Genomic DNA, 22,483 nt, shown 5'->3' with positions numbered 1-22,483 from the left:
GTGAGTATCTTGGTGAGTGTGTTGGTGAGTGTGTTGGTGAGTGTGTTGGTGAGTGTGTTGGTGAGTGTGTTGGTGAGTATCTTGGTGAGTGTGTTGGTGAGTGTGTTGGTGAGTGTGTTGGTGAGTGTGTTGGTGAGTGTGTTGGTGAGTGTGTTGGTGAGTGTGTTGGTGAGTGTGTTGGTGAGTGTGTTGGTGAGTGTGTTGGTGAGTGTGTTGGTGAGTGTGTTGGTGAGTGTGTTGGTGAGTGTGTTGGTGAGTGTGTTGGTGAGTGGTGTTGGTGAGTGTGTTGGTGAGTGTGTTGGTGAGTGTGTTGGTGAGTGTGTTGGTGAGTGTGTTGGTGAGTGTGTTGGTGAGTGTGTTGGTGAGTGTGTTGGTGAGTGTGTTGGTGAGTGTGTTGGTGAGTGTGTTGGTGAGTGTGTTGGTGAGTTCTTGTGAGTGTGTTGGTGAGTGTGTTGGTGAGTGTGTTGGTGAGTGTGTTGGTGAGTGTGTTGGTGAGTGTGTTGGTGAGTGTGTTGGTGAGTGTGTTGCTGAGTGTGTTGGTGAGTGTGTTGGTGAGTGTGTTGGTGAGTGTCATGGTGAGTGTGTTGGTGAGTGTGTTGGTGAGTGTGTTGGTGAGAGTGTGTTGGTGAGTGTGTGTGTTGGTGAGTGTGTTGGTGAGTGTGTTGGTGAGTGTGTTGGTGAGTGTCATGGTGAGTGTGTTGGTGAGTGTGTTGGTGAGTGTGTTGGTGAGTGTGTTGGTGAGTGTGTTGGTGAGTGTGTTGGTGAGTATCTTGGTGAGTGTGTTGGTGAGTGTATTGGTGAGTGTGTTGGTGAGTGTGTTGGTGAGTGTGTTGGTGAGTGTGTTGGTGAGTGTCATGGTGAGTGTGTTGGTGAGTGTGTTGGTGAGTGTGTTGGTGTGTTGGTGAGTGTGTTGGTGAGTGTGTTGGTGAGTGTGTTGGTGAGTGTGTTGGTGAGTGTGTTGGTGAGTGTCGTGGTGAGTGTGTTGGTGAGTGTGTTGGTGAGTGTGCTGGTGAGTGTGTTGGTGAGTGTGTTGGTGAGTGTGTTGGTGTGTTGGTGAGTGTGTTGGTGAGTGTGTTGGTGAGTGTGTTGGTGAGTGTGTTGGTGAGTGTGTTGGTGAGTGTGTTGGTGAGTGTGTTGGTGAGTGTGTTGGTGAGTGTGTTGGTGAGTGTGTTGGTGAGTGTGTTGGTGAGTATCTTGGTGAGTGTGTTGGTGAGTGTGTTGGTGAGTGTGTTGGTGTGTTGGTGAGTGTGTTGGTGAGTGTGTTGGTGAGTGTGTTGGTGAGTGTGTTGGTGAGTGTGTTGGTGAGTGTGTTGGTGAGTGTGTTGGTGAGTGTGTTGGTGAGTGTGTTGGTGAGTGTCGTGGTGAGTGTGTTGGTGAGTGTGTTGGTGAGTGTGTTGGTGAGTGTGTTGGTGAGTGTGTTGGTGAGTGTGTTGGTGAGTGTGTTGGTGAGTGTGTTGGTGAGTGTGATGGTGAGTGTGTTGGTGTGTTGGTGAGTGTGTTTGTGAGTGTGTTGGTGAGTGTGATGGTGAGTGTCATGGTGAGTGTGTTGGTGAGTGTGTTGGTGAGTGTGATGGTGAGTGTGTTGGTGAGTGTGTTGGTGAGTATCTTGGTGAGTGTGATGGTGAGTGTGTTGGTGAGTGTGTTGGTGAGTGTCATGGTGAGTGTGTTGGTGAGTGTGTTGGTGAGTGTGTTGGTGAGTGTGTTGGTGAGTGTGTTGGTGAGTGTGTTGGTGAGTGTGTTGGTGAGTGTGTTGGTGAGTGTGTTGGTGAGTGTGTTGGTGAGTGTGTTGGTGAGTGTCGTGGTGAGTGTGTTGGTGAGTGTGTTGGTGAGTGTGTTGGTGAGTGTGTTGGTGAGTGTCGTGGTGAGTGTGTTGGTGAGTGTGTTGGTGAGTGTGTTGGTGAGTGTGTTGGTGAGTGTCGTGGTGAGTGTGTTGGTGAGTGTGTTGGTGAGTGTGTTGGTGAGTGTGTTGGTGAGTGTGTTGGTGAGTGTCGTGGTGAGTGTGTTGCTGAGTGTGTTGATGAGTGTGTTGGTGAGTGTGTTGGTGAGTGTCGTGGTGAGTGTGTTGGTGAGTGTGTTGGTGAGTGTGTTGGTGAGTGTGTTGGTGAGTGTGTTGGTGAGTGTGTTGGTGAGTGTGTTGGTGAGTGTGTTGGTGAGTGTGTTGGTGAGTGTCGTGGTGAGTGTGTTGGTGAGTGTGTTGGTGAGTGTGTTGGTGAGTGTGTTGGTGAGTGTGTTGGTGAGTGTGTTGGTGAGTGTGTTGGTGAGTGTCATGGTGAGTGTGTTGGTGAGTATCTTGGTGAGTGTGTTGGTGAGTGTGTTGGTGAGTGTGTTGGTGAGTGTGTTGGTGAGTGTGTTGGTGAGTGTGTTGGTGAGTGTGTTGGTGAGTGTGTTGGTGAGTGTGTTGGTGAGTGTCGTGGTGAGTGTGTTGGTGAGTGTGTTGGTGAGTGTGTTGGTGAGTGTGTTGGTGAGTGTCGTGGTGAGTGTGTTGGTGAGTGTGTTGGTGAGTGTGTTGGTGAGTGTGTTGGTGAGTGTCGTGGTGAGTGTGTTGGTGAGTGTGTTGGTGAGTGTGTTGGTGAGTGTGTTGGTGAGTGTGTTGGTGAGTGTCGTGGTGAGTGTGTTGCTGAGTGTGTTGATGAGTGTGTTGGTGAGTGTGTTGGTGAGTGTCGTGGTGAGTGTGTTGGTGAGTGTGTTGGTGAGTGTGTTGGTGAGTGTGTTGGTGAGTGTGTTGGTGAGTGTGTTGGTGAGTGTGTTGGTGAGTGTGTTGGTGAGTGTGTTGGTGAGTGTGTTGGTGAGTGTGTTGGTGAGTGTGTTGGTGAGTGTGTTGGTGAGTGTGTTGGTGAGTGTGTTGGTGAGTGTATTGGTGAGTGTGTTGGTGAGTGTGTTGGTGAGTGTGTTGGTGAGTATATTGGTGAGTGTGTTGGTGAGTGTGTTGGTGAGTGTGTTGGTGAGTGTGTTGGTGAGTGTGTTGCTGAGTGTGTTGGTGAGTGTGTTGGTGAGTGTCGTGGTGAGTGTGTTGGTGAGTGTGTTGGTGAGTGTGTTGGTGAGTGTCATGGTGAGTGTGTGTTGGTGAGTGTGTTGGTGAGTGTGTTGGTGAGTGTGATGGTGAGTGTCGTGGTGAGTGTGTTGGTGAGTGTGTTGGTGAGTGTGTTGGTGAGTGTATTGGTGAGTGTGTTGGTGAGTGTCTTGGTGAGTGTGTCATGGTGAGTGTGTTGGTGAGTGTGTTGGTGAGTGTGTTGGTGAGTGTGTTGGTGAGTGTATTGGTGAGTGTGTTGGTGAGTGTCTTGGTGAGTGTGTTGGTGAGTGTGTTGGTGAGTGTGTTGGTGAGTGTGTTGGTGAGTGTGTTGGTGAGTGTCGTGGTGAGTGTCGTGGTGAGTGTGTTGGTGAGTGTGTTGGTGAGTGTGTTGGTGAGTGTGTTGGTGAGTGTGTTGCTGAGTGTGTTGGTGAGTGTGTTGGTGAGTGTCGTGGTGAGTGTCGTGGTGAGTGTGTTGGTGAGTGTGTTGGTGAGTGTGTTGGTGAGTGTGTTGGTGAGTGTGTTGGTGTGTTGGTGAGTGTGTTGGTGAGTGTGTTGGTGAGTGTGTTGCTGAGTGTGTTGGTGAGTGTGTTGGTGAGTGTGTTGGTGAGTGTGTTGGTGAGTGTATTGGTGAGTGTGTTGCTGAGTGTGTTGGTGAGTGTGTTGGTGAGTGTGTTGGTGAGTGTGTTGGTGAGTGTGTTGGTGAGTGTCATGGTGAGTGTGTTGGTGAGTGTGTTGGTGAGTGTGTTGGTGAGTGTGTTGGTGAGTGTGTTGGTGAGTGTGTTGGTGAGTGTGTTGGTGTGTTGGTGAGTGTGTTGGTGAGTGTGTTGCTGAGTGTGTTGGTGAGTGTGTTGGTGAGTGTGTTGGTGAGTGTGTTGGTGTGTGTTGGTGAGTGTGTTGGTGAGTGTGTTGGTGTGTGTGTTGGTGAGTGTGTTGGTGAGTGTGTTGGTGAGTGTGTTGGTGAGTGTGTTGGTGAGTGTGTTGGTGAGTGTGTTGGTGAGTGTGTTGGTGAGTGTATTGGTGAGTGTGATGGTGAGTGTGTTGGTGAGTGTGATGGTGAGTGTGTTGGTGAGTGTGTTGGTGAGTGTGTTGGTGAGTGTGATGGTGAGTGTGTTGGTGAGTGTGTTGGTGAGTGTGTTGGTGAGTGTTGGTGAGTGTGTTGGTGAGTGTGTTGGTGAGTGTGTTGGTGAGTGTGTTGGTGAGTGTGATGGTGAGTGTCGTGGTGAGTGTGTTGGTGAGTGTGTTGGTGAGTGTGTTGGTGAGTGTGTTGGTGAGTGTGTTGGTGAGTGTGTTGGTGAGTGTGTTGGTGAGTGTGTTGGTGAGTGTGTTGGTGAGTGTCGTGGTGAGTGTGTTGGTGAGTGTGTTGGTGAGTGTGATGGTGAGTGTGTTGGTGAGTGTGTTGGTGAGTGTGTTGGTGAGTGTGTTGCTGAGTGTGTTGGTGAGTGTGTTGGTGAGTGTGATGGTGAGTGTATTGGTGAGTGTGCTGGTGAGTGTGCTGGTGAGTGTGTTGGTGAGTGTGTTGGTGAGTGTGTTGGTGAGTGTGTTGGTGAGTGTGTTGGTGAGTATCTTGGTGAGTGTGTTGGTGAGTGTGTTGGTGAGTGTGTTGGTGAGTGTGTTGGTGAGTGTGTTGGTGTGTTTGTTGGTGAGTGTCGTGGTGAGTGTGTTGGTGAGTGTATTGGTGAGTGTGTTGGTGAGTGTGTTGGTGAGTGTGTTGGTGAGTGTGTTGGTGAGTGTGTTGGTGAGTGTGTTGCTGAGTGTGTTGGTGAGTGTGTTGGTGAGTGTGTTGGTGAGTGTGTTGGTGAGTGTGTTGGTGTGTTGTGAGTGTGTTGGTGAGTGTCATGGTGAGTGTGTTGGTGAGTATCTTGGTGAGTGTGTTGGTGAGTGTGTTGGTGAGTGTGTTGGTGAGTGTGTTGGTGAGTGTGTTGGTGAGTGTGTTGGTGAGTGTGTTGGTGAGTGTGTTGGTGAGTGTGTTGGTGAGTGTGTTGGTGTGTTGCTGAGTGTGTTGGTGAGTGTGTTGGTGAGTGTGTTGGTGAGTGTGTTGGTGAGTGTGTTGGTGAGTGTGTTGGTGAGTATCTTGGTGAGTGTGTTGGTGAGTGTGTTGGTGAGTGTGTTGGTGAGTGTGTTGGTGAGTGTGTTGGTGTGTTTGTTGGTGAGTGTGTTGGTGAGTGTGTTGGTGAGTGTGTTGGTGAGTGTGTTGGTGAGTGTGTTGGTGAGTGTGTTGGTGTGTTGCTGAGTGTATTGGTGAGTGTGTTGGTGAGTGTGTTGGTGAGTGTGTTGGTGAGTGTGTTGGTGAGTGTGTTGGTGAGTGTGTTGGTGAGTGTGTTGGTGTGTTTGTTGGTGAGTGTGTTGGTGAGTGTGTTGGTGAGTGTGTTGGTGAGTGTGTTGGTGAGTGTGTTGGTGTGTTGGTGAGTGTCATGGTGAGTGTGTTGGTGAGTGTGTTGGTGTGTTTGTTGGTGAGTGTGTTGGTGAGTGTGTTGGTGAGTGTGTTGGTGAGTGTGTTGGTGAGTGTGTTGGTGAGTGTGTTGCTGAGTGTGTTGGTGAGTGTGTTGGTGAGTGTGTTGGTGAGTGTGTTGGTGAGTGTGTTGGTGAGTGTGTTGGTGAGTGAGTTGGTGAGTGTGTTGGTGAGTGTCTTGGTGAGTGTGTTGGTGAGTGTGTTGGTGAGTGTGTTGGTGAGTGTGTTGGTGAGTTTGTTGGTGAGTGTGTTGGTGAGTGTCATGGTGAGTGTGTTGGTGAGTGTGGTGTGGTGAGTGTGTTGGTGTGTTTGTGAGTGTGTTGGTGAGTGTGTTGGTGAGTGTGTTGGTGAGTGTGTTGGTGAGTGTCATGGTGAGTGTGTTGGTGAGTGTGTTGGTGAGTGTGTTGGTGTGTTTGTGAGTGTGTTGGTGAGTGTGTTGGTGAGTGTGTTGGTGAGTGTGTTGGTGTGTTGGTGAGTGTGTTGGTGAGTGTCATGGTGAGTGTATTGGTGAGTGTGTTGGTGAGTGTGTTGGTGAGTGTGTTGGTGAGTGTGTTGGTGAGTGTGTTGGTGAGTGTGTTGGTGAGTGTGTTGGTGAGTGTGTTGGTGTGTTGCTGAGTGTGTTGGGTGAGTGTGTTGGTGAGTGTGTTGGTGAGTGTGTTGGTGTGTTGGTGAGTGTGTTGGTGAGTGTGTTGGTGTGTTGGTGAGTGTGTTGCTGAGTGTGTTGCTGAGTGTGTTGGTGAGTGTGTTGGTGAGTGTGTTGGTGAGTGTGTTGGTGAGTGTATTGGTGAGTGTGTTGGTGTGTTGGTGAGTGTGTTGGTGAGTGTGTTGGTGAGTGTGTTGGTGAGTGTGTTGGTGAGTGTGTTGGTGAGTGTGCTGGTGAGTGTCATGGTGAGTGTGTTGGTGAGTGTGTTGGTGAGTGTGTTGGTGAGTGTGTTGCTGAGTGTGTTGGTGAGTGTGCTGGTGAGTGTCATGGTGAGTGTGTTGGTGAGTGTGTTGGTGAGTGTGTTGGTGAGTGTGTTGGTGAGTGTCTTGGTGAGTGTGTTGGTGAGTGTGTTGGTGAGTGTGTTGGTGAGTGTGTTGGTGAGTGTGTTGGTGAGTGTGTGTGTGAGTGTGTTGGTGAGTGTGTTGGTGAGTGTGTTGGTGAGTGTGTTGGTGAGTGTGTTGGTGAGTGTGTTGGTGAGTGTTGGTGAGTGTGTTGGTGAGTGTGTTGGTGAGTGTGTTGGTGAGTGTGTTGGTGAGTGTGTTGGTGAGTGTGTTGGTGAGTGTGTTGGTGAGTGTGTTGGTGAGTGTGTTGGTGAGTGTGTTGGTGAGTGTGTTGGTGAGTGTGTTGGTGAGTGTGTTGGTGAGTGTGTTGGTGAGTGTGTTGGTGAGTGTCATGGTGAGTGTGTTGGTGAGTGTGTTGGTGAGTGTGTTGGTGAGTGTGTTGGTGAGTGTCTTGGTGAGTGTGTTGGTGAGTGTCATGGTGAGTGTTGGTGAGTGTGATGGTGAGTGTGTTGGTGAGTGTGTTGGTGAGTGTGTTGGTGAGTGTGTTGGTGAGTGTGTTGGTGAGTGTCATGGTGAGTGTTGGTGAGTGTGATGGTGAGTGTGTTGGTGAGTGTATTGGTGAGTGTGTTGGTGAGTGTGTTGGTGAGTGTGTTGGTGAGTGTGTTGGTGAGTGTGTTGGTGAGTGTGATGGTGAGTGTGTTGGTGAGTGTGTTGGTGAGTGTGTTGGTGAGTGTGTTGGTGAGTGTGTTGGTGAGTGTGTTGGTGAGTGTCATGGTGAGTGTGTTGGTGAGTGTGTTGGTGAGTGTGTTGGTGAGTGTGTTGGTGAGTGTGTTGGTGAGTGTCATGGTGAGTGTGTTGGTGAGTGTGTTGTGTGTTTGTGAGTGTGTTGGTGAGTGTCATGGTGAGTGTGTTGGTGAGTGTCATGGTGAGTGTGTTGGTGAGTGTGTTGGTGTGTTTGTGAGTGTGTTGGTGAGTGTCATGGTGAGTGTGTTGGTGAGTGTATTGGTGAGTGTGTTGGTGAGTGTGTTGGTGAGTGTATTGGTGAGTGTGTTGGTGAGTGTGTTGGTGAGTGTGTTGTTGAGTGTATTGGTGAGTGTGTTGGTGAGTGTATTGGTGAGTGTGTTGGTGAGTGTGTTGGTGAGTGTGTTGGTGAGTGTGTTGGTGAGTGTGTTGGTGAGTGTGTTGGTGAGTGTATTGGTGAGTGTGTTGGTGAGTGTGTTGGTGAGTGTGTTGGTGAGTGTGTTGGTGAGTGTGTTGGTGAGTGTGTTGGTGAGTGTATTGGTGAGCGTGTTGGTGAGTGTGTTGGTGAGTGTGTTGGTGAGTGTCGTGGTGAGTGTGTTGGTGAGTGTGTTGCTGAGTGTGTTGGTGAGTGTGTTGGTGAGTGTGTTGGTGAGTGTGTTGGTGAGTGTGTTGGTGAGTGTGTTGGTGAGTGTGTTGGTGAGTGTGTTGGTGAGTGTGTTGGTGAGTGTGTTGGTGAGTGTGTTGGTGAGTATATTGGTGAGTGTGTTGGTGAGTGTGTTGATGTGTTTGTGAGTGTGTTGGTGAGTGTGTTGGTGAGTGTGTTGGTGTGATGGTGAGTGTATTGGTGAGTGTGTTGGTGAGTGTGTTGGTGAGTGTGTTGCTGAGTGTGTTGGTGAGTGTGTTGGTGAGTGTGTTGGTGAGTGTGTTGGTGAGTGTGTTGGTGAGTGTGTTGGTGAGTGTGTTGGTGAGTGTGTTGGTGAGTGTGTTGGTGAGTGTGTTGGTGTGATGTGAGTGTGTTGGTGAGTGTGTTGGTGAGTGTCGTGGTGAGTGTGCTGGTGAGTGTGTTGGTGAGTGTGTTGGTGAGTGTCATGGTGAGTGTGTTGGTGTGCTGGTGAGTGTGTTGGTGAGTGTGTTGGTGAGTGTGTTGGTGAGTGTGTTGGTGAGTGTGTTGGTGAGTGTGTTGGTGAGTGTCATGGTGAGTGTGTTGGTGAGTGTGTTGGTGAGTGTCATGGTGAGTGTGTTGGTGAGTGTCATGGTGAGTGTGTTGGTGAGTGTGTTGGTGAGTGTCATGGTGAGTGTGTTGGTGAGTGTGTTGGTGAGTGTGTTGGTGAGTGTGTTGGTGAGTGTGTTGGTGAGTGTGTTGGTGAGTGTGTTGGTGAGTGTCATGGTGAGTGTGTTGGTGAGTGTGTTGGTGAGTGTCATGGTGAGTGTGTTGGTGAGTGTGTTGGTGAGTGTCATGGTGAGTGTGTTGGTGAGTGTGTTGGTGAGTGTCATGGTGAGTGTGTTGGTGAGTGTGTTGGTGAGTGTGTTGGTGAGTGTGTTGGTGAGTGTCATGGTGAGTGTGTTGGTGAGTGTGTTGGTGAGTGTCATGGTGAGTGTGTTGGTGAGTGTCATGGTGAGTGTGTTGGTGAGTGTGTTGGTGAGTGTGTTGGTGAGTGTGTTGGTGAGTGTGTTGGTGAGTGTCATGGTGAGTGTGTTGGTGAGTGTGTTGGTGAGTGTGTTGGTGAGTGTGTGGTGTGTTGGTGAGTGTGTTGGTGAGTGTGTTGGTGAGTGTGTTGGTGAGTGTGTTGGTGAGTGTCATGGTGAGTGTGTTGGTGAGTGTGTTGGTGAGTGTGTTGCTGAGTGTGTTGGTGAGTGTGTTGGTGAGTGTGTTGGTGAGTGTCATGGTGAGTGTGTTGGTGAGTGTCATGGTGAGTGTGCTGGTGAGTGTGTTGGTGAGTGTGTTGGTGAGTGTGTTGGTGAGTGTCATGGTGAGTGTGTTGGTGAGTGTGTTGGTGAGTGTGTTGCTGAGTGTGTTGGTGAGTGTGTTGGTGAGTGTGTTGGTGAGTGTGTTGGTGAGTGTGTTGGTGAGTGTCATGGTGAGTGTGTTGGTGAGTGTGTTGGTGAGTGTGTTGGTGAGTGTCATGGTGAGTGTGTTGGTGAGTGTGTTGGTGAGTGTGTTGCTGAGTGTGTTGGTGAGTGTGTTGGTGAGTGTGTTGGTGAGTGTGTTGGTGAGTGTGTTGGTGAGTGTCATGGTGAGTGTGTTGGTGAGTGTGTTGGTGAATGTGTTGGTGAGTGTATTGGTGAGTGTGTTGGTGAGTGTGTTGGTGAGTGTGTTGGTGAGTGTGTTGGTGAGTGTGTTGGTGAGTGTGTTGGTGAGTGTGTTGGTGAGTGTGTTGGTGAGTGTATTGGTGAGTGTGTTGTTGAGTGTGTTGGTGTGTTGGTGAGTGTGTTGGTGTGTTGGTGAGTGTGTTGGTGAGTGTGTTGGTGAGTGTGTTGGTGAGTGTGTTGGTGTGTTGCTGAGTGTGTTGGTGAGTGTGTTGGTGTGTTGGTGAGTGTGTTGGTGAGTGTGTTGGTGAGTGTGTTGGTGAGTGTGTTGGTGAGTGTGTTGCTGAGTGTGTTGGCGAGTGTGTTGGTGAGTGTGTTGGTGAGTGTGTTGGTGAGTGTCATGGTGAGTGTGTTGGTGAGTGTGTTGGTGAGTATCTTGGTGAGTGTGTTGGTGAGTGTGTTGGTGAGTGTGTTGGTGAGTGTGTTGCTGAGTGTGTTGGTGAGTGTGTTGGTGAGTGTGTTGGTGAGTGTGTTGGTGAGTGTGTTGGTGAGTGTGTTGGTGAGTGTGTTGGTGAGTGTGTTGGTGAGTGTGTTGGTGAGTGTGTTGGTGAGTGTGTTGGTGAGTGTGTTGGTGAGTGTGTTGGTGAGTGTGTTGGTGAGTGTGTTGGTGAGTGTGTTGGTGAGTGTGTTGGTGAGTGTGTTGGTGAGTGTGTTGGTGAGTGTGTTGGTGAGTGTGTTGGTGAGTGTGTTGGTGAGTGTGTTGGTGAGTGTGTTGGTGAGTGTGTTGGTGAGTGTGTTGGTGAGTGTGTTGGTGAGTGTGTTGGTGAGTGTGTTGCTGAGTGTGTTGGTGAGTGTGTTGGTGAGTGTGTTGGTGAGTGTGTTGGTGAGTGTGTTGGTGAGTGTGTTGGTGAGTGTGTTGGTGAGTGTGTTGGTGAGTGTGTTGGTGAGTGTGTTGGTGAGTGTGTTGGTGTGTTGCTGAGTGTGTTGGTGAGTGTGTTGGTGAGTGTGTTGGTGTGTTGGTGAGTGTGTTGCTGAGTGTGTTGGTGAGTGTGTTGGTGAGTGTGTTGGTGAGTGTGTTGGTGAGTGTGTTGGTGTGTTGCTGAGTGTGTTGGTGAGTGTGTTGGTGTGTTGGTGAGTGTGTTGCTGAGTGTGTTGGTGAGTGTGTTGGTGAGTGTGTTGGTGTGTTGCTGAGTGTGTTGGTGAGTGTGTTGGTGTGTTGGTGAGTGTGTTGGTGAGTGTGTTGCTGAGTGTGTTGGTGAGTGTGTTGGTGAGTGTGTTGGTGAGTGTGTTGGTGAGTGTGTTGGTGAGTGTGTTGGTGAGTGTGTTGGTGAGTGTGTTGGTGAGTGTATTGGTGAGTGTGTTGGTGTGTGTGTTGGTGTGTTTGTGAGTGTGTTGGTGAGTGTGTTGCTGAGTGTGTTGCTGAGTGTGTTGGTGAGTGTGTTGGTGTGTTGCTGAGTGTGTTGGTGAGTGTGTTGGTGTGTGGTGAGTGTGTTGCTGAGTGTGTTGGTGAGTGTGTTGGTGTGTTGCTGAGTGTGTTGGTGAGTGTGTTGGTGTGTGGTGAGTGTATTGGTGAGTGTGTTGGTGAGTGTATTGGTGAGTGTGTTGGTGAGTGTGTTGGTGAGTGTGTTGGTGAGTGTGTTGGTGTGTGTGTTGGTGTGTTGGTGAGTGTGTTGGTGAGTGTGTTGGTGAGTGTGTTGCTGAGTGTGTTGGTGAGTGTGTTGGTGTGTTGCTGAGTGTGTTGGTGAGTGTGTTGGTGTGTGGTGAGTGTGTTGCTGAGTGTGTTGGTGAGTGTGTTGGTGTGTTGCTGAGTGTGTTGGTGAGTGTGTTGGTGTGTGGTGAGTGTATTGGTGAGTGTGTTGGTGAGTGTGTTGGTGAGTGTGTTGGTGTGTGGTGAGTGTGTTGCTGAGTGTGTTGGTGAGTGTGTTGGTGTGTTGCTGAGTGTGTTGGTGAGTGTGTTGGTGTGTGGTGAGTGTATTGGTGAGTGTGTTGGTGAGTGTGTTGGTGAGTGTGTTGGTGAGTGTGTTGGTGTGTTGCTGAGTGTGTTGGTGAGTGTGTTGGTGTGTGGTGAGTGTGTTGGTGAGTGTGTTGGTGTGTTGGTGTGTTGGTGAGTGTGTTGGTGTGTTGGTGAGTGTGTTGGTGTGTTGCTGAGTGTGTTGGTGAGTGTGTTGGTGAGTGTGTTGGTGAGTGTGTTGGTGAGTGTATTGGTGAGTGTGTTGGTGTGTGTGTTGGTGTGTTTGTGAGTGTGTTGGTGAGTGTGTTGGTGAGTGTGTTGGTGAGTGTCGTGGTGAGTGTGTTGCTGAGTGTGTTGGTGAGTGTGTTGGTGAGTGTGTTGGTGAGTGTGTTGGTGAGTGTGTTGCTGAGTGTGTTGGTGAGTGTGTTGGTGAGTGTGTTGGTGAGTGTGTTGGCGAGTGTGTTGGTGAGTGTGTTGGTGAGTGTGTTGGTGAGTGTGTTGGTGTGTTGCTGAGTGTGTTGGTGAGTGTGTTGGTGTGTTGGTGAGTGTGTTGGTGAGTGTGTTGGTGAGTGTGTTGGTGTGTTGCTGAGTGTGTTGGTGAGTGTGTTGGTGTGTTGGTGAGTGTGTTGGTGAGTGTGTTGGTGAGTGTGTTGCTGAGTGTGTTGCTGAGTGTGTTGGTGAGTGTGTTGGTGAGTGTGTTGGTGTGTTGGTGAGTGTGTTGGTGAGTGTGTTGGTGTGTTTGTGAGTGTATTGGTGAGTGTGTTGGTGAGTGTGTTGGTGAGTGTGTTGCTGAGTGTGTTGCTGAGTGTGTTGGTGAGTGTGTTGGTGAGTGTGTTGGTGAGTGTGTTGGTGAGTGTGTTGGTGAGTACCCGGTGGTTCTGGTAGGCGGTGACGGCGGTGAAGGTGGTCTCTGCGAACACGAACGTGCGGAAGTTGAGTTGGGCTCGCTGCTCGCTGCGCGCTCCGGGCTCCACCAGCACCACGTGGAGGCGGGGCTGGTAGCGGTGCATCGAGTTCAGGATGATCTACATCATCATCAGCATCATCAGCAGCGTCATCATCAGCAGTGTCATCATCATCATCAGCAGCAGCATCAGCATCATCAGTGTCATCATCATCAGCAGTGTCATCATCATCATCAGCAGTGTCACGACGTGGAGGCGGGGCTGGTAGCGGTGCATCGAGTTCAAGATGATCTACATCATCATCAGCATCATCAGCAGCATCATCATCAGCAGTGTCATCATCAGCATCATCAGTGTCATCATCATCAGCAGTGTCACGACGTGGAGGCGGGGCTGGTAGCGGTGCATCGAGTTCAGGATGATCTACATCATCATCAGCATCATCAGCAGCATCATCATCAGCAGTGTCATCATCATCATCAGCAGTGTCATCATCATCACCAGCACCACGTGCAGGCGGGGCTGGTAGCGGTGCATCGAGTTCAGGATGATCTACATCATCATCAGCATCATCAGCAGCATCATCATCAGCAGTGTCATCATCATCATCAGCAGTGTCACGACGTGGAGGCGGGGCTGGTAGCGGTGCATCGAGTTCAGGATGATCTACATCATCATCAGCATCATCAGCAGCATCATCATCAACAGTGTCATCATCATCATCATCAGTGTCATCATCATCAGCAGTGTCACGACGTGGAGGCGGGGCTGGTAGCGGTGCATCGAGTTCAGGATGATCTACATCATCATCAGCATCATCAGCAGCATCATCATCAGCAGCAGTGTCATCATCATCAGCAGTGTCATCATCATCAGCAGTGTCATCATCAGCATCAGCAGTGTCATCATCATCATCAGCAGTGTCATCATCATCATCAGCAGTGTCATCATCATCATCAGCAGTGTCATCATCATCATCAGCAGTGTCATCATCATCATCAGTATCATCATCATCAGCATCAGCAGTGTCACCATCAGCAGTGTCATCATCATCATCAGTGTCATCATCATCAGCATCATCAGTGTCATCATCAGCAGCAGTGTCATCAGCAGTGTCATCATCAGCATCATCATCAGCAGCAGTGTCATCAGCAGTGTCTACATCATCATCAGCAGTGTCATCATCATCAGCAGTGTTATCATCATCATCATCATCAGTGTCATCATCATCATCATCAGTGTCATCATCAGCATCATCATCAGCAGCAGCAGTGTCATCAGCAGTGTCATCATCATCAGCATCAGTGTCATCATCAGTGTCATCAGCAGTGTCATCATCATCATCAGTGTCATCATCATCTCTCTATCTCTACGTATCTGTGTGAGTGTCTGTGTGTGTGTGAGTGTCTGTGTGTGTGTGTCTGTGTGTGTGTCTGTGTCTGTGTGTGTGTGTGTGTGTGTCTGTGTGTGTCTGTGTCTGTGTGTCTGTGTGTGTGTGTGTCTGTGTGTGTCTGTGTGTGTGTGTCTGTGTGTGTGTCTATGTGTGTGTCTGTGTGTGTGTGTCTGCGTGTGTGTGTGTGTCTGTGTGTGTCTGTGTCTGTGTGTGTGTCTGTGTCTGTGTCTGTGTGTGTGTCTGTGTGTGTGTGTCTGTGTCTGTGTGTGTGTGTGTCTGTGTGTGTGTGTGTCTGTGTGTGTGTGTGTCTCTAACGTGTCCATTGTCGTCCAGGGCGTGGTTGGTGAGTTTGAGTTTGTCGAACGCCACCGTCTGCTTCATCCACGCGTCTCCGCGAGCCGGCGATTCTGGATGTACATGGACCCGGCCTGGCATCGACGGGTCCGCGCGGCCCGCCACCAGCCACGCCGAGCTGTGGAACGCGTACCTGAGGGGGGGGGTAGGGGGGGGGAGAGGGGGGAGAGGGAGGGGGGGGAGAGGGAGGGGGGGGGAGAGGGAGGGGGGGGGAGAGGGGGGAGAGGGAGGGAGAGGGAGGGGGGGGGGGGAGAGGGGGGAGAGGGGGGAGAGGGGGGAGAGGTAGGGGGGGGGGAGAGGGGGGAGAGGGGGGAGAGGTAGGGGGGGGGAGAGGGGGGAGAGGGGGGAGAGGTAGGGGGGGGGGAGAGGGGAGAGAGGGGGGAGAGGGGGGAGAGGTAGGGGGGGGAGAGGGAGGGGGGGGAGAGGGGGGAGAGGGAGGGGGGGGAGAGGGAGGGGGGGGAGAGGGGGGAGAGGGAGGGGGGGGAGAGGGGGGAGAGGTAGGGGGGGGAGAGGGAGGGGGGGGAGAGGGGGGGAGAGGGAGAGGGGGAGAGGTAGGGGGGGGAGAGGGGGGAGAGGGAGGGGGGGGAGAGGGAGGGGGGGGAGAGGGAGGGGGGGGGAGAGGGGGGAGAGGGAGGGAGAGGGAGGGGGGGGGGGGAGAGGGGGGAGAGGGGGGAGAGGGGGGAGAGGTAGGGGGGGGGGAGAGGGGGGAGAGGGGGAGAGGTAGGGGGGGGGAGAGGGGGGAGAGGGGGGAGAGGTAGGGGGGGGAGAGGGGAGAGAGGGGGGAGAGGGGGGAGAGGTAGGGGGGGGGAGAGGGGGGAGAGGGGGGAGAGGGAGGGGGGGGAGAGGGGGGAGAGGGGGGGAGAGGGGGGAGAGGGGGGAGAGAGGGGGGAGAGAGGGGTGGGGGGGGGAGATGGGGGTGGGAGGGGGGAGTGAGAGGGGGGAGTGAGAGGGGGGGGGAGAGGGGGGGAGGGGGGGAGAGGGAGGGGGAGAGGGGGGAGAGGGGGGAGGGAGGGAGGGAGAGAGGGGGGAGTGAGAGGGGGAGAGAGGGGGGTGGGGGGGGAGAGGGGGGAGGGGGGGAAAGGGGGGGGAGAGGGGGGAGAGGGGGGAGAGGGGGGAGGGAGAGAGGGGGGAGTGAGAGGGGGAGAGAGGGGGGTGGGGGGGGAGAGGGGACAGAGGGGACAGAGGGGGGAGAGGGGAGAGGAGGGGGAGAGGGGGGTGAGAGGGGGGGGGAGAGGTGGGAGGGAGGGAGTGAGAGGGGGAGGGAGAGGGGGAGAGGGGGGGAGAGGGAGAGGGGGGGTGAGAGGGGAGAGAGGGGGGGGGGGGAGAGGGAGGGGGGAGGGGGGGAGAGAGGGGGTGACAGAGGGGGGGGGGGAGTCTAGCAGTAGAACGTGTACACACACACACAGTGAGTAGCTGAGTGAGTGACTGAGTGAGTAGCTGAGTGAGTGACTGAGTGAGTGAGTGAGTGACTGAGAGACTGAGTGAGTGAGTGAGTGACTGAGAGACTGAGTGAGTGAGTGACTGAGTGAGTAGCTGAGTGAGTATCTGAGTGTGTGAGTGACTGACTGACTGACTGAGTGAGTGAGTGAGAGACTGACTGACTGAGTGTGTGAGTGACTGACTGACTGAGTGTGTGAGTGACTGACTGAGTGAGTGAGTGAGTGACTGAGTGAATGACTGAGTGACTGAGCTGGGTGTGTAGCTGGCACCTGTATCTCTTGTCGTCGCAAGGGATGAAATCGATGAGCAGGACGTACTCCGCCGTGGGTTCCATGCCCCCAAGTCGCACTTGGAATGTCGGGAACATCCTCCTGCAGGTAGACAGGGGAGGTGATGGGGCTACCTGGGGGAGCTTTGTCTGTGTCTGTGTGTAGGTGTGTAGGTGCTGCTACTGAACAGCACTTGTGCCTGCTGCAGGCTACCTGGGGGAGCTTTGTCTGTGTGTAGGTGCTGCTACTGAACAGCACTTGCCCCTACAGCCTGCTGCAGGCTACCTGGGGGAGCTTTGTCTGTGTCTGTGTGTAGGTGCTGCTACTAACAGCACTTGCCCCTACAGCCTGCTGCAGGCTACCTGGGGGAGCTTTGTCTGTGTCTGTGTGTAGGTGCTGCTGCTGAACAGCACTTGCCCCTACAGCCTGCTGCAGGCTACCTGGGGGAGCTTTGTCTGTGTGTGTGTGTGTGTCGGTGCTGCTACTAACAGCACTTGCCCCTACAGCCCTGCTGCAGGCTACCTGGGGGAGCTTTGTCTGTGTCTGTGTGTAGGTGCTGCTACTAACAGCACTTGCCCCTACATCACTGCGGGCCTACCTGGGGGAGCTTTGCCTGTGTCTCTGTGTGTGTAGGTGCTACTCGCTACTAACTCACAGCACTTGCCCCGACAGCCACTGTGGGTCTATCTGGGGGAGCTTTGTCTGTGTGTGTGTGTTGTGTGGGTGTCTGTGTGTGTCTGTGTGTGTTGTGTTGTGTGTGTCTGTGTGTGTGTTTCTGTGTGTTGTGTGTGTCTGTGTGTGTGTCTGTGTGTGGTGTGTGTGTCTGTGTGTGTGTCTGTGTGTGTGTCTGTGTGTGGTGTGTGTGTGTGTTGTGTGTGTCTGTGTGTGTGTCTGTGTGTGTGTCTGTGTGTTATGGGTGTTGTGTGTGTGTTTGTGTGTGTCTGTGTGTGTGTCTGTGTGCCTGTGTGTGTGTGTCTGTGTGCCTGTGTGTGTCTGTGTGTGTTGTGTTGTGTGTGTCTGTGTGTGTGTTTCTGTGTGTTGTGTGTGTCTGTGTGTGTGTCTGTGTGTGGTGTGTGTGTCTGTGTGTGTGTCTGTGTGTGTGTCTGTGTGTGGTGTGTGTGTGTGTTGTGTGTGTCTGTGTGTGTGTCTGTGTGTGTGTCTGTGTGGGTGTGTCTGTGGGTGTGTCTGTGGGCGTGTGTCTGTGTGTGTGTCTGTGTGTGTGTCTGTGTGTCTGTGTGTGTGTCTGTGTGTGTCTGTGTGTGTCTGTGTGTGTTGGGTGCGTGTCTGTGTGTGTGTTGTGTGTGTGTGTCTGTGTGTGTGTCTGTGTCTCTGTGTGTGTGTGTCTGTGTGTCTGTGTGTGTGTCTGTGGGTGTGTCTGTGGGTGTGTCTGTGTCTGTGTGTGTCTGTGTGTCTGTGGGTGTGTCTGTGGGTGTGTCTGTGTGTGTGTCTGTGTGTGTCTGTGCGTGTGTGTCTGTGGGTGTGTCTGTGGGTGTGTGTCTGTGTGTGTGAGTCTGTGTGTCTGTGTGTGCGTGTCTGTGTGTCTGTGTCTGTGTGTGTGCGTCTGTGTGTCTGTGTGTCTGTGTGTGTGTCTATGTGTGTGTCTGTGTGTGTGTCTGTGTGTGTGTCTGTGTGTGTGTCTGTGTGTGGTGTGTGTGTGTGTTGTGTGTGTCTGTGTGTGTGTCTGTGTGTGTGTCTGTGTGTTATGGGTGTTGTGTGTGTGTTTGTGTGTGTCTGTGTGTGTGTCTGTGTGCCTGTGTGTGTGTGTCTGTGTGCCTGTGTGTGTCTGTGTGTGTTGTGTTGTGTGTGTCTGTGTGTGTGTTTCTGTGTGTTGTGTGTGTCTGTGTGTGTGTCTGTGTGTGGTGTGTGTGTCTGTGTGTGTGTCTGTGTGTGTGTCTGTGTGTGGTGTGTGTGTGTGTTGTGTGTGTCTGTGTGTGTGTCTGTGTGTGTGTCTGTGTGGGTGTGTCTGTGGGTGTGTCTGTGGGCGTGTGTCTGTGTGTGTGTCTGTGTGTGTGTCTGTGTGTCTGTGTGTGTGTCTGTGTGTGTCTGTGTGTGTCTGTGTGTGTTGGGTGCGTGTCTGTGTGTGTGTTGTGTGTGTGTGTCTGTGTGTGTGTCTGTGTCTCTGTGTGTGTGTGTCTGTGTGTCTGTGTGTGTGTCTGTGGGTGTGTCTGTGGGTGTGTCTGTGTCTGTGTGTGTCTGTGTGTCTGTGGGTGTGTCTGTGGGTGTGTCTGTGTGTGTGTCTGTGTGTGTCTGTGCGTGTGTGTCTGTGGGTGTGTCTGTGGGTGTGTGTCTGTGTGTGTGAGTCTGTGTGTCTGTGTGTGCGTGTCTGTGTGTCTGTGTCTGTGTGTGTGCGTCTGTGTGTCTGTGTGTCTGTGTGTGTGTCTATGTGTGTGTCTGTGTGTGTCTGTGGGTGTGTTTGTGTGTGTGTGTGTCTTTGTGTGTGTCTGTGTGTGTCTGTGGGTGTGTTTGTGTGTGTGTGTCTTTGTGTGTGTCTGTGTGTGTGTCTGTGTGTGTGTCTATGGGTGTGTCTGTGTGTGTGTCTGTGTGTGTGTATCTTTGTGTGTGTCTGTGGGTGTGTCTGTGGGTGTGTCTTTGTGTTGTGTGGGTGATGTCTGTCATCATGGCTATTAGTATGAAAGAGGCATTGTAAACTCGTGACACAGCAAACATCACCACCACCAACAACAACCACCATCACCACAATCACCATCACCACCATCATCATCACCACAATCACCATCACCATCACCACCACCATCACCACCACCATCACCACCATCACCATCATCACCACCATCACCACCACTACCAACAACAACCACCATCACCACCATCACCACCACTACCAACAACAACCACCATCACCACCACCATCACCACAATCATCATCACCACCACCATCACCACCATTACCATGACCACCATCACCACCATCACCACCATCACCATCACCACAATCATCACCACCACCATCACCACCATCACCACCACCACCAACAACAACCAACAACAACCACCATAACCACCACCATCACTACCATCATCATCACCATCACCACCACCTTCACCACCATCACCATCATCACCACCACCACCATCATCACCACCACCATCATCACCATCATCACCACCACCAACAACAACCACCATCACCACTATCACCATTACCACCATCACCACCACTACCAACAACAACCACCATCACCACCATCACCACCACTACCAACAACAACCACCATCACCACCACCATCACCACAATCATCATCACCACCACCATCACCACCATCACCATCACCACAATCATCACCACCACCATCACCACCATCACCACCACCACCAACAACAACCAACAACAACCACCATAACCACCACCATCACTACCATCATCATCACCATCACCACCACCTTCACCACCACCACCATCATCACCATCATCACCACCATCACCATCATCACCACCACCATCATCACCATCATCACCACCATCACCACCATCATCATCACCACCATCACCACCATCATCACCATCATCACCACCATCATCACCATCATCACCACCATCATCACCACCATCATCACCATCATCACCACCATCACCACCATCATCATCACCACCATCACCACCATCACCACCATCATCACCATCATCACCACCATCACCACCATCATCATCACCACCATCACCATCACCACCATCATCATCACCATCATCACCACCATCACCATCACCACCATCATCACCATCACCACCATCACCATGAGCACCAAAGACAAAGCTCCCCCAGGTAGGCTGTAGGGGCAAGTGCTGTGTGAGTAGCAGCAGCAGCAGCAGCGTCTATGAAGGCTACCGGCACTGTGGCTACACACAGAGGGGGTGGGTGGGTGGCTCTCAGCACCACCACGCCCGGCCGCCTTTGTCTCTCCCCCAGTGTCACACACAGACACACATCTACACACTCACCCACCCACCCAACCACCCACCCAGCCACTCATCCACCCACTCACCCACTCACCCAGCCACTCACCCAGCCACTCATCCACCCACTCACCCACTCACCCAGCCACCCAGCCACTCACCCTCACCCACCCACTCACCCTCACCCACCCACCCACTCATCCACCCACCCACCCACCCAACCACCCACCCACGCATCCATTCACCCAACCACCCACCCACCCACTCACCCAACCACCCACCCAGCCACTCATCCACCCACCCACCCACCCAACCATCCACCCATCCATCCACCCACCCACCCACCCATTCACCCAACCACCCACCCATTCACCCAACCACCCACTCACCCACCCAGCCACTCATCCACCCACTCACCCACCCACTCACCCAGCCACTCACCCACCCACTCACCCACCCACTCATCCACCCACTCACCCAACCACCCACCCACTCATCCACCCACTCATCTACCCACCCACTCACCCACCCACTCACCCACCCACCCACTCACCCACTCACTCACTTAGCCACTCACCCAGCCAGTCACCCAGCCACTCACCCAACCACCCACCCAGCCACTCATCCACCCACTCACCCACTCACCCAGCCACTCACCCACCCACTCACCCACCCACTCATCCACCCACTCACCCAACCACCCACCCATCCATCCACCCACCCACTCATCCACCCACTCACCCATCCACCCACCCACTCATCTACCCACCGACTCACCCACCCACCCACCCACTCACCCACTCACTCACTCACCCATTTGAGGCTGAGTCGACCTAGGGTAGGCCCATGACCGGTAGGTGAGTCAGTGAGTGAGTGGGTGGGTAGCTGAGTGGGTGTCTGGGTGGGTGAGTGAGTGGGTGGGTAGCTGAGTGGGTAGCTGAGTGGATATCTGAGTGGTTAGGTAGCTGAGTGGGTAGGTAGGTGAGTGGGTATGTGAGTAGGTAGGCGAGTGGCTGAGTGGGTAGCTGAGTGGGTAGGTAGGTGAGTGAGTAGGTGGGTTGGTAGGTGAGTCGGTGAGTGGGTAACTGAGTGGGTAGCTGAGTGGTAGCTGAGTGGGTAGCTGAGTGGGTAAGTAGGTGAGTGGGTAGGTGAGTGAGTAAGTAGGTGAGTGGGTAGGTAAGTGGGTGGGTAGCTGAGTGGGTAGGTAGGTGAGTGGGTAGCTGGGTAGGTGAGTGGGTAGCTGAGTGGGTAGCTGAGTGGGTATGTGAGTGGGTAGGTGAGTGGGTAGGTAGGTGAGTGGGTAGCTGAGTAGGTAGGTGAGTGGGTAGGTGAGTGGGTAGCTGAGTGGGTAGCTGAGTGGGTAGCTGAGTAGGTAGGTGAGTGGGTAGGTGAGTGGGTAGCTGAGTGGGTAGCTGAGTGGGTAGCTGAGTAGGTAGGTGAGTGGGTAGGTGAGTGGGTGGGTAGCTGAGTGGGTAGGTGAGTAAGTAGCTGAGTGGGTAACTGGGTGGGTAGGTGAGTGGATATGTGAGTAGGTAGGAGGGTTGTTCAGTCAGTAGGTGAGTGGGTGAGTAGCTGAGTGGGTAGCTGAGTGAGTAGGTAGCTGAGTGGGTAGGTAGCTGAGTGGGTAGCTGAGTGGGTGGGTAGCTGAGTAGGTAGCTGAGTAGGTAGCTGAGTAGGTAGCTGAGTGGGTAGCTGAGTGGGTGGGTAGCTGAGTAGGTAGCTGAGTAGGTAGCTGAGTAGGTAGCTGAGTGGGTAGCTGAGTGGGCGGGTAGCTGAGTGGGTAGCTGAGTGGGTAGCTGAGTAGGTAGCTGAGTGGGTAGCTGAGTGGGTAGCTGAGTGGGTAGCTGAGTGGGTAGCTGAGTGGGTAGGTAGCTGAGTAGGTAGCTGAGTGGGTAGCTGAGTGGGTAGCTGAGTGGGTAGCTGAGTGGGCGGGTTACCTGCCAGCCTTGGTGACGATCATCTCTGTGCCCAGGGAGTTGAACTCCCTCCACAGTGACTCCATCTCCAAGGTGGCCCTCACTGTGGCCACTCGCGGATTCTTCCTGGGGGGCTCCAGGCCCAATTGGGGGGCACCCCCCGCCAGCCCCTCCCCTCCTCCATCACCACCACCACCATCACCACCACCACCACCATCACCATCACCACCACCACCGTCACCATCCTTGCAGCAGGCAAATCCAAGATTCTCCGGCAGGGTCTGTCCAACTTGATCTTCATCCTCCTCCTGGTGATGTTGTTGATGTTGTTGATGTTGTTGTTGATGGTGGTGGTGGTGTTGTTGATGGTGGGGGTGGTGGTGGTGGTGCGGGGGGTGGTGGTGGTGGTGCGTTGTGTCCGCTGGCGGTGTTGTTGATGATGATGGTGGTGGTGGTGGTGGTGCAAACGATGATGATGATGGATGTTGATGGTGGTGATGTTGTTGATGTTGTTGATGTTGTTGATGTTGGTGGTGTTGCTCAGTCATGGAGGCGAGACGTTGGAGGCTGGACGAAGGGAAAGCTGAGGGGTGGAGACACACAAACACACAACTCCACCATCTCCTCCAACTCCACCATCTCCTCCAACTCCACCATCTCCTCCAACTCCACCATCTCCTCCAACTCCACCATCTCCTCCAACTCCACCATCTCCTCCAACTCCACCATCTCCTCCAACTCCACCATCTCCTCCAACTCCACCATCTCCTACTCCACCATCTCCTCCAACTCCACCATCTCCACCATCTCCTCCAACTCCACCATCTCCTCCAACTCCACCATCTCCACCATCTCCTCCAACTCCACCATCTCCTCCAACTCCACCATCTCCACCATCTCCTCCAACTCC

The 22,483-nt window shown here is 52.9% G+C and overlaps 1 protein-coding gene across 1 annotated transcript; it reads right to left on the bottom strand.

The window, feature by feature from the left end:
- Positions 1-12,251: 12,251 nt before the first annotated feature.
- LOC144955046 (T-box transcription factor TBX1-like) lies at positions 12,252-21,707 on the bottom strand (the record flags this gene model as incomplete). The annotated part of the gene is made up of 4 exons (XM_078885390.1): positions 12,252-12,407; positions 13,996-14,167; positions 15,744-15,845; positions 21,595-21,707. Coding segments are annotated over 4 exons (543 nt in total), but the record flags the coding sequence as incomplete, so codon positions are not given.
- Between the last annotated feature and the right edge of the window lie 776 nt (positions 21,708-22,483).

This window comes from Lampetra fluviatilis, unplaced genomic scaffold (genome assembly GCF_964198595.1).
Source record: "Lampetra fluviatilis unplaced genomic scaffold, kcLamFluv1.1 SCAFFOLD_1271, whole genome shotgun sequence".
NCBI lineage: Eukaryota > Metazoa > Chordata > Hyperoartia > Petromyzontiformes > Petromyzontidae > Lampetra > Lampetra fluviatilis.
The sequence above is the reverse complement of the archived record's forward strand: the minus strand, read 5'-3'. Positions and strand labels throughout refer to the sequence as shown.